Source organism: Chelonia mydas, chromosome 5 (assembly GCF_015237465.2).
Source record: "Chelonia mydas isolate rCheMyd1 chromosome 5, rCheMyd1.pri.v2, whole genome shotgun sequence".
In the NCBI taxonomy this organism is placed as follows: Eukaryota; Metazoa; Chordata; order Testudines; family Cheloniidae; genus Chelonia; species Chelonia mydas.
The window spans coordinates 21,201,666-21,217,842 of NC_051245.2; the positions used below are offsets into that span (position 1 = coordinate 21,201,666).

The 16,177-nt window shown below is 43.2% G+C and overlaps 1 protein-coding gene across 3 annotated transcripts in view; it reads left to right on the forward strand.

The window, feature by feature from the left end:
- Positions 1-16,177, forward strand: part of MALT1 (MALT1 paracaspase) — a 143,676-nt gene that overhangs the window by 69,389 nt on the left and 58,110 nt on the right. For all 3 annotated transcript variants that reach the window (XM_043546332.1, XM_037902593.2, XM_037902594.2), the window contains exons 3-4: positions 10,061-10,182; positions 11,933-12,083. In XM_043546332.1, the coding sequence (XP_043402267.1) occupies positions 10,061-10,182; positions 11,933-12,083 (273 nt within the window). The remainder of the gene's footprint in view (positions 1-10,060; positions 10,183-11,932; positions 12,084-16,177) is intronic.

Here is a 16,177-nt window from a genome sequence, read left to right on the forward strand (position 1 = left end):
CAGATGACACAAAGCTGGGGGACGATTTGCCAATACTTTGGACGATAGAGCTAAAATTCAGAGGGATCTTAATAAATTGGAGAACTGGGCTATAGACGACAAAATGAAATCCAACAAAGACAAATGTAAGGTGCTATACTTAGGGAAGAAAAACCAAATGCACAAATACAGAATGGGGGAAAACTTGGGAGCAGAACTGTTGAGAAGGATCTGGGAGTTGTGGTGGATCACAACCTCAACATCAGTCAGCAACATAATGCTATTGCAAAAAAAGCAAATGCAATTTTAGGTTGCATTAACAGACGCATAGCATGGGAGGTGATAGTACAGCCCTACTCTGCACTGATTAGGCCTCAGCTGGAGTACGGTGTCCAATGTTGGTCACCAGTGTATAGAAAGGATTTAGAGAAACTGGAAAGGATCCAGGGGCCGGCGACAAAGATGATTAAAGGGATGAAATGCAAGCCATATAAGCAAAGGAGGAGATTAAGGGGGATATGATAGTGGTCTTCAGATACTTGAAAGGCTGCCATAAAAAAGATGGAGAAAAGTTGTTCTCTTTTGCCACAGAGAGCAGGACAAGAGGTAATGGGTTCAAACTACAGCATAGCAGATTTAGATAAAATCTCAGGAAAAACTTCCTAAGTGTAAGAACAGTAGGACAATGGAACATACTGCCTCTGGAGGTTGTGGAAGCTTCTTCACTGGAGGTTTTCAAAAAGATGTCTTGGATGGTGTAGGCGCAATAAATCCTGCATCTTGGCAAGGGGTCTGACTAGATGACTCTTGCAGCCCCTTCTAACCCTATGATTCTAAAGTGTAGTTATAGCAACATAAAGTGCTTTTGCCAGTATAGCTATAGCAGCAAATGTAGACCTGGTCTTAGTGAAGTGTAAAGTAATGAAAAGGTGAAAACATGGGGGGGGTTGCTTTTGTTTTGGGTGCACAAGGAAGGAAGGAGTAGAAATCTCATCCCCTTGGTTATGATTGTGGGAACATAAACAATCTGGTCATGCTCAGCAATAACAATACCTGGAGAAGTTGCAGAGTACCAGCCGTGTTAGTCTGTATCCGCAAAAAGAAAAGGAGTACTTGTGGCACCTTAGAGACTAACAAATTTATTTGAGCATAAGCTTTCGTGAGCTACAGCTCACTTCATGCATCCGATAAGGTGAGCTGTAGCTCACGAAAGCTTATGCTCAAATAAATTTGTTAGTCTCTAAGGTGCCACAAGTACTCCTTTTTCTTTTTGCAGTACCTAGAGAAACAATTCATTGTGTGTGAAAGGAATGAGTATGCTTGCCTGAGGAGGAGGATGATAAAGAAAATAAGATGGTCCATACATTCCTTTCTCTAGATTACTTGCTGTAGGTCGTAAAATGTGCAGTCATGTGCAGACAAGAATTGAAATCTTAATGTGCTCTATCTTGTTAGGGATATGCACTTAAGATAACAATCAGGCAATTTAGTAAGCTATTTGCTTGTTGGAATTAGACCTTCCTATGGTCTAGGACCAGTACTTCCTTTGATATTGTGCCTCCTTTGAGCAGGACGCAAAGAAGCTGGGTCTGTTTGTAATGTCCAGGAAATCTCTTTGGGATCTAATTAGACTTGAGGTACATTTGCAGTGCAATAAAAGACCCACAGCATGGCTGTGGCTGGCCTTGGTCAGCTGTCTCAGGCTGCAGGGCTAAAAATTGCAGTGATGTAAATGTTTAGGCTTGGGTTGGAGCCTGGGCTCTGAAACCCCATGAAGGGGGGCAGGTCTCAGAGCCTGGGTTCCAGCTTGAGCCCAAACGTCTGCATTGTATATTTTAGCCCCACAGCCTGGCCTCTGAGCCTTAGTGCCACAGGTTTTTTATTGCTGCGTAGATATTCTAAAAGCGTTCCTGGGAAGATAACTTCATTGATAGAAGAGCTTTATAATGGAACAGAAAGCTGCATTTGAATCAGTTGGGTTTCCTATCCCCATGGGAGCGTGGCAAGGCTTTGTTTTGTCATCATCACTGTTCAATATTAGTGTCGATCAATTGATGGATAAGTTTTGAGGAGGCAGTTTGCTTTGAGATCTTGAATACACCAATGACCTTGTCTTGTTGACTAAGTTTGGTAAATTGCCGCAGTTTATGGCCAGTCTGGTCAGGCAAGAAGCAGCATGCACTGGTTTGGTTATTAATCCAGATAAAACTAAGTACCTGGCCATTATCAGGCAGTCTCCTCCATATTACAACCAGCTCAATATTAACCTTTCTGGACAGAACATCGTGCAGGTGGCAGCTGTCAGATATTTGGGCGCAGTGTCATAGATAGTGCTGGAGGATGCTTGAAAGATATAGATGCTTGTATAGCAGCAGCTGCTGCTGTGTTTCAGGCCCTTCAGTGGCCTCTGTTGGACATTGTGACGTCAAGCTTGCTGCAAAGCTTTGGGTCTGTAGAACCACAGTTACACCAACTCTGTTTTATGGCAGTGAAATATGGGTGATGAGGAAAGCTGGAAGAACATCTGATAGATGTTTTTGATTTATGTCTTTGTCCACTGCTTTATATTGAGTGGCAGGACAAGATTAGAAATGGCGATGTTCCAAGCCAAAGCTAGCAACCACGTCTATCAGCACTGATTTGGTTTCAGTGGCTTTCTTGGTAGGGACATGTTATTAGAATGGAAGATCAACAAATTCCAAAGTGTGTGTGTTCCAAGGAATGCTGCTACGCAGGTGGTGGTCGTAGGTGTCAAAAGCTTAGTTGGCATGACAAGATTGCCAGTGGTGGACATGAACTGAATATACAAGCACACCACTTTAAATGCTTTGCCAGAGATTAATTTGGGTGGTGCTCAGTTTGCAACGGTACCATGTCCCTTTGCGATTTCCCCTGATGATGACTGAGATCCTTTTTTGTAGTGGACAAGATCAAGAGGCTATTCCTAGTATTGGGACTAATAAGCAATAAAGAAAAGTTGTCTTATCCTGTCCCAAAAGATGTCAGATATGGACAACTTGATAAATGACTAAGGGGGACTCTTTGGATAGGGTGACAACTGTTCCTGTTCATCAGCTTCCTTTATCACATAAAACCTTAATACAATTTATTTTAATAAAGCCATCATTAGTCTTTCGCAGCCATGTCATCTAGGTGATTCTGATATACTGTTCTCAGCCAGTCCTGCATTGGTCTCAGTCAGGGTATGTCTTCACTAAAGAGAGAACTCAAGTTACGTATGTTAGAGTTACAGCTCTCGAGTTAACCTAGCTCGAGTGAGAGTGGCTGCTCTGCAAAATAACACTTGAGTTGCTGTGTCCACAATAGCACTGCACTTACTTGTGGGTGGCACTAAGACTTCTGGGGACATATCCAATGGGTCTCAGCGCTGCAGTAATCTGTTTTGTTCTGCAGTGTAATGTGCGAGAACATGTCTGTTCTTTCTGGGCCCGCAGGGGGAATCGTGGGAAGTCACAGGAGGACTAATGGCACTCAAGTGCTCCTAGCCTGTATCCACTTTTCAGAGTGGTCATGTGAGCAGCTCAGGAGCTGTGCTCACTTGAGCTTTCACCTGTCTCTCTTCTTGGGCCAGCCAACTCAGGTTAAACTCACCACCACATTCAGACCATTGGTTCTCAACTAGGGGTACACAGAGGCCTTCCAGGGGGTACATCAACTCATTTAGATATTTGCCTAGCTTTACAAAAGGCTACATAAAAAGTACTAGCAAAGTCAATACAAACTAAAATTTCATAGAGACCAAATGAGAAAGTAAGCAATTTTTCAGTAATAGTGTGCTGGCACACTTTATATGTCTGATTTTGTAAGCAAGTAGTTTTTAAGTGAGGTGAAACTTGGGGTATGAAAGACAAATCAGACTCCTGAAAGGGGGTACAGTAGTCTGGAAAGTTGAGAATCACTGGTCCACACTACAGATCCCTTGCTGGTATGACTATGCCAGCACAGCAGTTCCGGCAGACCCCGCTAGTGGAGATGTGGCATAAGCTGGAAGGTCTTCATCTGCTGACATAGCTACACCTTCGCCCCAGTGACATTAGCTGTGTTGTCAGAAGCACTGTTCTGTCAGCATAGTTGCATCTACACTGGGGTTTTGCTAGTGCAGCTGGCTGAAGTGTGTGGGTTGTTGTGTCCCCCCCGGTTCCTAGCCCACATCTGTGCTGGCAAAACTGTGTAGACCAGGCCTTAAAGCAGGGATGTTGGGTGTGTACACAAGTCAAAATGGGGCAACACTGGAGCTAAGTATGCAGTGAAGACAAGCTCTCAGAGGCTGGGAAGAGCAGTTACAGCTTTAGCAACCTGATCCCTATTGCATCTCATGGCTGTAAATCACATCCTATCAGTGGTGGCGTTGGACCTGAGTCAGACAGGGGACATGAAGCCAGAGTGAATGCATCCCTATGTTGGTGACTCAGTAGGACACCCAAATTGGTATGACTTTCCAGGACCCACTCAGAGCTCTGCTGATAGGCCAGCCTACGACAATATGTAGGTTGTTCTAGAGTGAGGACACTACAATCCATCAAAAAGGTGTAATCTCATCTATCTTGTTTAACTAAGGGTTATTTGGCTGGCTTAGAGTGACCCTGATAATTCAGACCCCAAGATTTTGATAAAGACCAAGCATGTGTTAAGACTGAATCTAACTAACAGCTTTTATAAATAGTAGAATTTTCCTGGGTTGGGTTATTTTGTTGTGTTTTTAAAGAAAAAATAACTCCTGATAATTATCCAGGTTTTTACTCTTAGAAACTCGGATTGGCCCTGAACTTTAGGTCAAAATGTACTGGTAATACCCTCAGTTTGATCTGATGATCCAAGCAAGATTGATTGCACAAATTTACTTGAATGTTGTGTATGCTTCTTTCTTTAAAATTGGTGGCTGGGTCATTTAATGTCACAATTGAGTAGCTGTCTTTACATTAATTATTATGGGTATTGCTAGAGACTTTTCTTTCTAAGCTTAGTTTCATCCTAAGCAAATTTTTCCTGAACGTACACATCGTCTGAATAACGTGTTCACTATTAATGCTATAGGGTAGTCTCTTTGAGAGCGATGTACCTGTGCAATGAAGGCAATGGAGTTACACGGGTATAACTGAAGGCAGACTTTTTCTGGCAGAATGTTCTTACTGGTGGTGATGCCCAAGAAGATAGACAGGTTTATCCATCATCTTCACATGTATAGAATATTGCTGCATGTGCCTCCAACAATGGCTTACCTGCCTGCTGCCTCAGTTTCCCCTCAGCTAAACTAAACAAATATGAACCTTCCCCTTTTGGGATAACAAAAATCCAAACAATACCTTCCTTCCCTGTGTCATTCATTTGTCCATTCTGTCTCCTGGAGTTGTGTGGTAAAATCAACAGACCAAATCCAAAGAAGAAATTTCCTTCCCAATCTCCCCTTGGTTTACTGGCTCCCTATCCAGGAAGGACAAGGGCTCAACTGGCAGACTGCGTGCAGTCATACTGCCCAGCCTTCCGTAACCTCAGTGAGTCACACTGGTCGAAACTCAGGCAGAGGTATTTGCTGCCTCAAGTTCTTTTCCCATGGCAACTTAGGCAAGTCTGTCTGAATTTGTACAGTGTTGAGGTTCAGTTTATACAGAACTGGCGCTTAGGGTCAAATCGTCTTTTTACGTGTAAACTATGTAGAAATCAGTGAAGGATGACAAACAGAAATCATGACACAGCCGTTTTAGCCACTTTTCAGGGCAAAACCACACTTTGACTTCTGCATTTCATCTTTCAGAGGAAGTTCAAGAAGCAGTAAAACCCATTTGTAACCTTTTACAAAGTAGCGTGAAAATTTTACATCGTAAAAATTTTCTTTATAATAAGAGGGTAATTGTATTATGCTAAAATATTTACTTCAAGGTGAAATTGTAAACGTTTACAGGAAAACAAACTAAATTCTGAAGAATGTTTAAACCAGTTTTCTCAGAACTTGCTAGTGTTACTGTAATATCTCCACAGAATGGGAGATGCTAGTCTTTCAGAGAATTTGGTTTTCTTACATATTAAAATGTTAGTGATAACTGGAGCTGATTTAAAAGAAATATTTGAAAATTTAGAACATTTCTTTTCTTTTTTTTAATGCTTGAGTTTGTTCCAGTTTTTCTGTAGAAGTATTGACTTTTTAAAAAAAAATTCTTTTTCAGAATTTACATTTGAAAATTAAATGATTTACTTAAGAAATTATAAGGTTCCCATCACTGCTGTATCTTAGTGTCTCACAAACCTTTAATGCGTCTACCTTGTAATCACCTAGAGCAGGGGTCGGCAACCTTTCAGAAGTGGTGTGCTGAATCTTCATTTATTCACTTTAAGGTTTCACGTGCCAGTAATATATTTTAACCTTTTTTAGAGGGTTCCTCTCTATAAGTCTATATATTATATAACTAAACTATTGTCATATGTAAAGTAAACAAGGTTTTCAAAATGTTTAAGAAGCTTCATTTAAAATTAAATTAAAATGCTGATCTTACGCCGCCAGCCCACTCAGCCCGCTGCTGGCCTGGGGTTCTGTTCACCTAGGCCGGCAGCAGGCTAAGCGGGGCCTGCAGCCAGGACCCTGGCTGGCAAGGGGCCAGCAGCCAGAACCCCAGACCGGCAGCGGGCTGAGCCGGGCTGATGGCCGGGACCCCAGACCGGCAGCGGGCTGAGCAGCTCAGCCCGCTGCCGGTCTGGGGTTCCGTCCGCCGGGTCCTGCCAGCCAGGGTCCCGGCTGCCGGCCCGGCCCTGCTCAGCCCGTTGCCGGTCTGAGATCCCGGCCCTGCCCATATAGAGTGGGTAACCACCTTCTCCCTGGTTCTAGCCCATTCTCTTCCTCTCTCTTTGCACTGAGCTGAGGGTGGGAGTGCACTGAGCATAGGGCTGGGGGTGAAGGAGCAGGCTGGCGTTTGGGGTGTAGGGTTTGGCCAGGAGCTAGAATGAGGGAGGGGGCTCAGGGTTGGGGCAGGAGGTTTGGGGGTGGAGTGCTTACCTGGGCAGCTCCCATTTGGTGCGAGGGGTACAGGTGGGAATGTGGGGGGTGGGTGCAGGACCTCCTGTTTGGTGCGAGGGGTGGGGGTGGGAATGTGGGGGGTGCAAGAGTCAGGACATGGGGTGTGGGGGGGTATGTGTGGGGGGTGCAGGAGTCAGGGCAGGGGGCTGGGGATGTGTGAGGAGGGTGCAGGGTCAGGGCAGAGGGCTTGGGGTGTAGGCTGGGGTCGTGGACTGGGGTCGTGGGGGTGCTCCCAGCCCCTTGCCCTGAGCAGCTCACAGCAGGGGGCTGGAGGGGATATGCCTTGATTCCACTCCCCTTCCCCAAGGTCCCGTCCCCACCTCTTCTCCGCCTCTGCCACGGAGGGGTGAGCTTGCTGCAGCTCCGCTTCTCCCCCTCCCTCGCAAGGACCATCAGCTGATCGGCAGCAGGGAGGGAGAGGAGGAGGGGCAGGAACCCAGCACGCTGGGGGAAGAGGCTCGGGAGGGGGGAGCTTGCCTGCCCTGCAGCAGGAGCCAGCAGGACCAAGCTTCTTCACCCTGCCCCGATTGGGGTGAGGGCAGCGGAGAAGAAGAGCGAGCCGGGGCAGGCAGGATTTTTAATGGCACGCTGCTGCCTGCCGGGGTCCCGGCCGGGTTTTGGCAGCGGGCTGAGCAGGGCCGGCGGACCCGGCAGGCAGCAGCGTGCCATTAAAAATCGGCTCGCGTGCTGTCTTTGGCACGCGTGCCATAGGTTGCTGACCCTAGAGGATAATAGAGTTATAAGGAATAGCCAGCATAGATTTGTCAAAAACAAATCATACCGAACAAATCCAAGTTCCTTTTTTGACAAGGTTACTGGTTTACTGAATGGGAGGAAGCAGTAAATGTGATTATATCTTGATTTTTAGTAAGGCTTTTGATACAGTCCCACATAAGTCTCATAAGGGAACTAGGAAAATGTGGTCTAGATGAAATTACTATAAAGTGGATGTGCCACTGGTTGAAAGACCATGCTTAAAGAGTAGTTAAGTGTTTCCTGTCAAACTAGGATCCTGCAGGGGTCCATCTGGGGTCCGGTACTATTCAGCATTTTCATTAATGGCTTGGATAATGGAGTGAAGAGTGTGCTTAGAAAATTTGCTGATGACACCAAGTTGAGAGAGGTCACAAGCTCTTTGGAGGAAAGGATTAGAATTCAAAATGACCTTGACAAATTGGAGAATTGGTCTGAAATCAACAAGATGAAATTCAATAAAGACAAGTGCAAAGTATTTAACTTAGGAAGGACAAATCAAGTGCACAGCTACAAAATGGGGAATAACTGCTAGGTGGTAGTACCGCTGAAAAGGATCTGGGGTTATAGTGGATCACAGTGTGATGCAGTTGTGAAAAGGGTAACATAGTGCTGGGGTGAATTAACAAAAGTGGTGTAAGTAAAACATTGCAGTTAATAGTCCTGCTCTACTTAGCACTGGTGAGGCCTCATCTGGAGTCCTGTGACCAATTCTGGATGCCACACTTTAGGAAAGATGTGGACAAACTGGCGAGAGTCCAGAGGAGAGCAACCAAAATGATAAAAGGGTTAGAAAACCTAATCTATGAGGAAAAGATTAAAATAATGGATATATTTAGTCTTTAGAAAACACTGAGTGGGAACCTGATACATTTTCAAATATGTTAAGGGCTGTTACAAAGAACAGAGAGCTCAATTGTTTTTTAGATCCACTGAAGCTAGATCAAGAAGTAATCTGCAGAAGAGAGATTTAGGTTAGATATTAGGAAAAAAACTTTCTAACTATAAGGTTAGTTAAGCTCTGGAGTAGGTTTCCAAGGGAAGTTGTGCAATACCCATCATTAGAGGTTTCTTAAAAACAGGTTAGACAACACTTGTCAAGGGTGATCTAGGTTTACTTGGTCCTGACTCAATGCTGGGGCTGGAGTTGGTGACTTATGGAGATCCCTTCCAGCCTTACATTTCTATGATTCTGTGATTCACAAATACTCCTGTAAGGTAGGAAAGTGCTATTATCCCTATTTTTACAGATGGGAAACTGAGGGACAGAGACTGAGGGCTTGTTTACATGGGGGAAGTTATTTTAGGATAAGTTAGTGTGAATTTAAAGTGTCATAGCTTTTCCACAATAACTCCCCACTGGACACTTATGTTGGAGTAAGAGTATCCAGATGGGAAGCTATTGCAGATTAGCTTATTCCATACTAACTGTTCTGGTCAATTTTCCCATACAGACAACCCCTGAGTGACTTGCCCAAGATCACAGTAAGTCTGTGGTAGAGCAGGAAACTGAACGCTGGTCTCCCAAATCTTAGGATAGTGCCCTAAGCACTGGACCTTCCTTCAGGTCTACTTTCCTCATCTTGAAAAAATTCCCACTGTGTGACTAGACCAATCAATCAAAATAGGGGGAAAAGGCCCACACACACCCAAAAGCCAACAGGTGAATGAATATATGTACACTTAAAATTTTTGTCAAAAATGCAAAAACCATTTGGGGAGAAAAGGTCTTCATGAAAATTCAGTTTAGAAATGTCCCTTTTTGACTAAAATAATTTTTGTTGGATAAATTCAACCATCGATAAAATAAATGAGATATCAGTCAGTAACATATTAAGAACAGAACAAAACATTTAAAGGGCCTGATTCTCATTCATACTGAGTCCCCTATACTGCACTGAGGCAGTGTATTGGGGCCTTAAAGTGGGTGTAAGTGTAATTTGTGAATTCCTTTGTATTTAATACACATTTTAAAAGAACTTGCCTAATGTACAAAAAGTTAAATCCTTTCTCTGGCAACAGACTCCCAACCACAAGTTTGTTAAAATTGTGGCAGTAAAAATGTTAAATAAGGTAACAATTTTTAATATTAAATAAATCTTATTTAATCATCAACGTGCCACTTACAACTAATCTTCATCACTTCAGACAATTGTAAAGTACATGCAGTAGGTAAACTGCAAAAATTCAGCAGCGCAGTTCTAATCGTATAACAATATTTAACTTACAAAAGACAAATGGAAGCAAGTTCATTCTTGTTGCAATGTCTTAACTTCTCTTTTTTTTTTTTTTTTTTTTAAGGTATAAAGATTGTTGTACAGCCAGACCCTAAGTCAGTATTATCTGGACAAACGGTCAAACTATGTTGTTGGGCAACTGGATATCCATTTCTGCATTATCAGTGGTTCAAACAGAAAAAAGAGGTAATAACCAAATATAGGAAATCTCAAGGACTTGATGGAAGTATTGGGTAAAGTCAGTCTACAGAATATAAATCCTTACAAAAAACTGGAGTTCATCTTCCCTATTCCCCAACTGGCTCACAGATATTTTTAAGAACATTTATGGTGAAACTTTCCAGATTGGCAACCCGATTGAGCAGAACCCTCAGTACTCTTGTCACAGAAGTAGTACAGCACAGGTTATGTTCATTAAAGTTTTCCCACATCACCCTTCAGATGTCATGTGCTTCAACTGTCTGTGACAGTGTCTAGAGAATAGTCCAGTCTACAGGTCCAGCTTGACCAATGGATTCTGTGATCCTGCAAGAATGGCACCAACTGGAAATGTGAGAGGACATCTGCCCATTGAGAACTGGACTGAGACCACCAACTCATTTACCTCAGTCCATTCAATCTCTGTTGGAATGTAACAACTTCCAGTTGCTATAGCACTAGAGCATGTTGGAACTGGTCACCTAGAACTGAAGGGCTGAAGGCTTAAAGTGAGCATGTCACAAATAGGACCAATAAAATAGATTGTTGAAGTGGGTCTGAGTTGATATTCCCAAGCAGGGCCATCCTTACCTATACGCAAAGTACACAGCTGCGTAGGGCACCAGGAAACTTGGGGCACCAAATTTCCTGATGCCCTGCACAGCTGCATGCTGGTCCAGCCCCAGCCCCGCCTCTTTCCCAGGCCCCCTGCTTCACCCCAGCCCTGCCCTGACTCCACCCCTTCCCCAAAGTCCCCGCCCTGCTCTGCCCCAGCCCCGCCTCTTCCCACCGCTGAGGAGTGTAGCAGGGCTGGGCCTGCACTCACCGGCAGCGGGAAGTGCAGGGACCCAGCCCCAGTCGTGCCACCAGTGACTGCTGGGGAGTGGTTCCCTCCGTGCCCCAAGACAGCCCCTCCCACCCCCGCAGAGGCCTGTCCCCCCCTGCAGGGGGGCTGCGTAGGGCCCCAGAATAGCTAGGGATGGCCCTATTCCCAGGGGCATGCAAAACGGGGGAAAACAGGGGCACAGGCCCCTCCAATAATCAGCAGGGTCACAGAGTGAGTTCTTCTGGCCCCAGGACCACCGCGGCTGAAGGAGGTATTAGCTCCTGCTGGAAGAGCTCTGCTGTCCCTGCTGTGTCCGCCCTCTCTTTTGCTATAATGAACCTCTGGCTATAATGGTCAAATGGCTTGGATCCCCAGGGGTTCGTTATGGCGAGGGTGTGCTGTCTTTCCTCATAACATCATGTGCTTAACATGTCCCTCCAAAAGCGGTCAAATTTAAATTCCTGCACCCGCCCCATATTCCTATAGCCTGAGTTGTGTTCCTTTTTAACTGCGGAATGCTACTTTTCTCCAATGCCCCCCACCCCACCCCTTATCCAGGTGTATCTTCCTGTAAGAAGAATGCCTATTGATGAACTCTTACATTAGCAATGATATTAAAGTCCATTTTTAAGATCTAGTGTTAGATCACTTTTAGGCCTTAAGCAACATGTTAAATTAGTTTGATCCAGATAGAGATTGTCTCCAAGTTACTGAAATGTGTATAATATTGCACTATTTACTATACAGTTTTGATTCTTATCTGCTAAAGGTAAATTTATTTTCATGTATAGTCTTTTGCTGCACTAGTAGTCAGGAGTACTGTCCTTGCTAGAAACAAATATTCTAATGTTTACTCCAAACCAGCACCAGTCAGTCTAAGTTAAGTTTTTCTGTGGCTCATATGTAACACAGGTTCCACATGGGACTTCCCCAGAGTTGATTTTTAACCCAGTGAGTGTAAATGATTCTGGGTTTTACATCTGTCGAGTGAACAGCGATTCTTCCTTTGTGTTCAGTCAGTGGGCACAACTGGACGTTTGTGATCTCCAGGGAGTGTCTTATGGTGAGTTGCAAATGCCTTTCACAATGGGGCCCCTCTGTTTGGATCTGGGGGTGGGGAAGATGAACCAGATCATAATTCAGTAGGCTTAAAGTAAATACGCATCTGACAAATTCAGTCTGCTGTGAAAGTGTCTTTGACTTGCTGTAACGACTTAATTAGCTAAAGCCCAGATTATGGCCCTGCACTCATGATTACACAAGTTAGTGAAGTGGGTGTTTTATGCCTCACTGCCTTGTGCTGGCTACCCATATCATGGCATATAGAGACGGAGGGAAAATGGGTTCTGCAGAGCTTGCTATGTATTGTTGTTCCCCCCCCCTTCCCCCCCCAAAGTAGGTGGGAATGGTAGAATAGGTGTAGCCTTGACTCCATCCCTCCCAATGTGCCTGCCAGGCTTCAGCATAGTCTGCTGATGTGCCAGCACACATGTGTTGCACCAAATATAGACCTAGAACAGTCTCTACACCCTCTCCAGAGCAGTAGAGAAACTGAGAGGGAGATTAACTTGTGAACTAGTCCTAACACACAGCACTTAGGAGAATATAAACCGATGTGTGGAGTGGTAAGTTTAAAAAAAAAAAAAAGTGACAATGTAGACAAGTATTTTTTTGCATCCAGTGTTTGTCTATTTTGTAAACTGAGTAAAATAAAGAATTAGTGTTTTCTGTGTGACTAGAATTCTTGTAAGTTTACAACTAAACAGTTAATTATACTAATGATAGATATTCAGGTAAGTCACAGATATGGTTCACATTTACCTGTGGTAGGAAAATCATGTATAAAGTATGTAATGTTAATGTGGAAAACAAGAATACAGGAAGAAAGGAATAAATAAAGGCTAAGAGAAAACTAAGATGCAAAGATTAAAATCTGCTCACTTGTATCCATTTAGTTGCTACCAAAGTTGAGGAGAGTGTGCAGGCTCTCTTTTATTTGCAGTCCACTTCATAGGCCTTATTGTGCTAACACCATTCATTGCTTCCAGTTTCAGAGGCTGTGTGGTTTTGGTGGTTATTTTGGTAGGGTAATCCGTAGAACTTTTGTAATGAAAGTTGTTCATCTGTAACGAATAGCAACATTTTTACTGTTTGTTAACGACTTTGCTTGGAAGTTTTGGCATTTCACTGAGCCTACTGATGAGGTGAAATGTGCAAAGTTAAAAAAGCAAGCAAATCGTCTTCAATCTGTAAAGAGAGAATTTATTTTACTTTATTATGCAACTCATAGGCGGTACTTTGCTGTAGGCTTTTTGAACTACAGGAGTGTTCTGCTTATAATGTTACTCCAGACAGGAGAAGAGTGTAGGGAATACTGATCAAACTTTTACTAATGTTGCAAGGACTAATGCTAAAACAGAGACCTTTTTAACATCTGAAATTAAAGAATTACTCAATTTGATATTATCTGAACAATTGTCTTCTCCCACTTCACCAAAAGTGCAGCTATTTTTTAACAGTCTTAAATCATCCTGATTGTAACATTGGCTCCCATAGACCGTGGACTGGGTCATGGCTATTTAGTAAAACTGCAGAGAAACTAACTGCCCCCCCATGTAAAAAAACCCAGAAAAAAACAACACAAGTGTTTCACCTAAGTAACACAAGTTCTGAAGATTAAAGGGCAATGGATATATATATATATATATAGTCAAGGTTCCTTCCCCAGTCTGAACTCTAGGGTACAGATGTGGGGACCTACATGGAAAAACCCCCTAAGCTTATTTTTACCAGCTTAGGTTAAAACTTCCCCAAGGTACAAACTATTTTACCTTTTGCCCCTGGACTTTATTGCTGCCGCCACCAAGTGCATAACAAATATATAATAGGGAAAGAGCCCGCTTGGAAACGTCTTTCCCCCCCAAAATCCTCCCAAACCCTACACCCCCTTTCCTGGGGAAGGCTTGATAAAAATCCTCACCAATTTGCATAGGTGAACACAGACCCAAACCCTTGGATCTTAAGAACAATGAAAAAGCAATCAGGTTCTTAAAAGAAGAATTTTAATTGGAGAAAAAGTAAAAGAATCACCTCTGTAAAATCAGGATGGTAAATACCTTACAGGGTAATCAGATTCAAAACACAGAGAATCCCTCTAGGCAAACCTTAAGTTACAAAAAGACACAAAAACAGGAATATACATTCCATTCAGCACAACTTATTTTATCAGCCATTTAAACAAAACAGAATCTAATGCATCTCTAACTAGATTGCTTATTAACTCTTTACAGGAGTTCTGACCTGCATTTCTGCTCTGGTCCTGACAAAAGCAACACACATACAGAGAGAACACTTTGTTTCCTCCCCCGCAGCTCTGAAAGTCTCTTGTCTCCTCATTGGTCATTTTGGTCAGGTGCCAGCAAGGTTATCTTTAGCTTCTTAACCCTTTACAGGTGAAAGGGTTTTTTCCTCTGGCCAGGAGGGATTTAAAGGTGATTAGCCTTCCCTTTATATTTATGACATATATAATACAAGAGAGAGGCATGGAGAGATTAGATTATCAGTAAATGTCTGTAAGCATTGATTTCATTGTACACAAAAAAGTTGACAAATTTATAGAGGCAAAGTAAGAAGAATCCTACTTGAGAACTTAGAATTTGATTTAAGGATATTTACTTTGTATATTTTGACATGTGATGTTGAGAAATTGATGTTGACAAATTGGTTTTTAGTGGTTATAAAGCTTAAACTTTTTGAATCTCAACGTCTACTGTAATTAAATAATTATCTGACCTCCCCCAATTTCCTGGAACTATGGACATTTAAATTGATGAAAAAATGCTTAAAACCCCATAATTTTTGCAGAACTGTGAAAACTAAGATAGATAAAAATAAAAAAGCTTACAAATAAACATTGATATAGCCATTGAAATTATTAAAAAAAAAAATTGAATTCTGCCAAGCCTGGATAGATACAAATAGAAAGCAATACACTGTATCGCATTGGCAACAAAAATTAACATTCTCTTCTCCTCTTTCCCCCTCTCCGATGAAATTAAAGTCACAATGAAGTTTTATTTAACAGACGTATATGTGTCTAAAGCAAGAAGCCTGTGAGAGGAGGGGGATGGCTAGCTTTTAGCGCCTTTAGTGTTTTCCAGACATTGTAAGATATAATGAGGCAACAAACTGAGCCTACAGGGCTGGGAAGAAGTTTAGGCGCTGTGGTGCTGGAATCCAGTAGGATCTTTATTCAGCTTTCCTTATATAATACCATGTGCTTATATAGTGACTACTCAGTATGTATGTGGCCCTTATACTTGCCAGCTGGCATTTTCAAAGGCTAATAGGAGTTAGGGATGTAAAATGTTAACCAATTAACTGTCTTATTGGTAAGGTATTCTGGTTAAAATTTAAACTCCGGCTGCCCCCCATCCCCTGTGCCATGGGTCCTGGCTGCCACCTCCCCCCGTGCCACAGGTCCTGCCCGCCACCGGCCCCATGCCCGCCGCCAGCCCCAGGGTGGGAGCTGGGACCCTGGGCACGTGGGACGGCAGCCAGGACTTCAAGCATGGGCCCAGCAGTGAGTGGAGTCTCTAGGCACTGGGGTAGCAGCCAAGATCCTTGGCGCCTGGGGAGGCAGCAGAGCCTAACAGTTAAATGTTTAAATGGTACAATTTTAATACTTTAAACGTTTACTTTTTTTAAATGTTATTTACATCCCTAATGGGAGTTGGACACCTGATTTCCTTAGGCCTTTTTGAAAACCTCCGCTTGCAACTTTACCTAAGAAATGTTTTCCATCCATCCCCCTAACCCTGCTCCACCGGAGGGTAGAAAGGACAAACCTTGCACCATTTCTGTATTTTAAGCTAAGCAACTGAGGTGCCATCCATTGGGCTCTGATTAAATTTAAATAAGAAATAAATGAACCCAAAGAAGGAGGCAGCAACTCTCAGTGGCCCTGGGTTGACATGTTTGCTGCACTCCTACTACTTTTATTTGTTGAGCAGTCAGGACATAAACACCCAGGAAGGAGGCTTTGAACCCCTCTGTTTACAACTGATGCTAACCCTTACTTTGACTAGTTAGAGAAGCAGTTTGACTTGAATTTTGTGGGACATTGGATAAATGATAATTTCTGAAGCTGCAGAATTG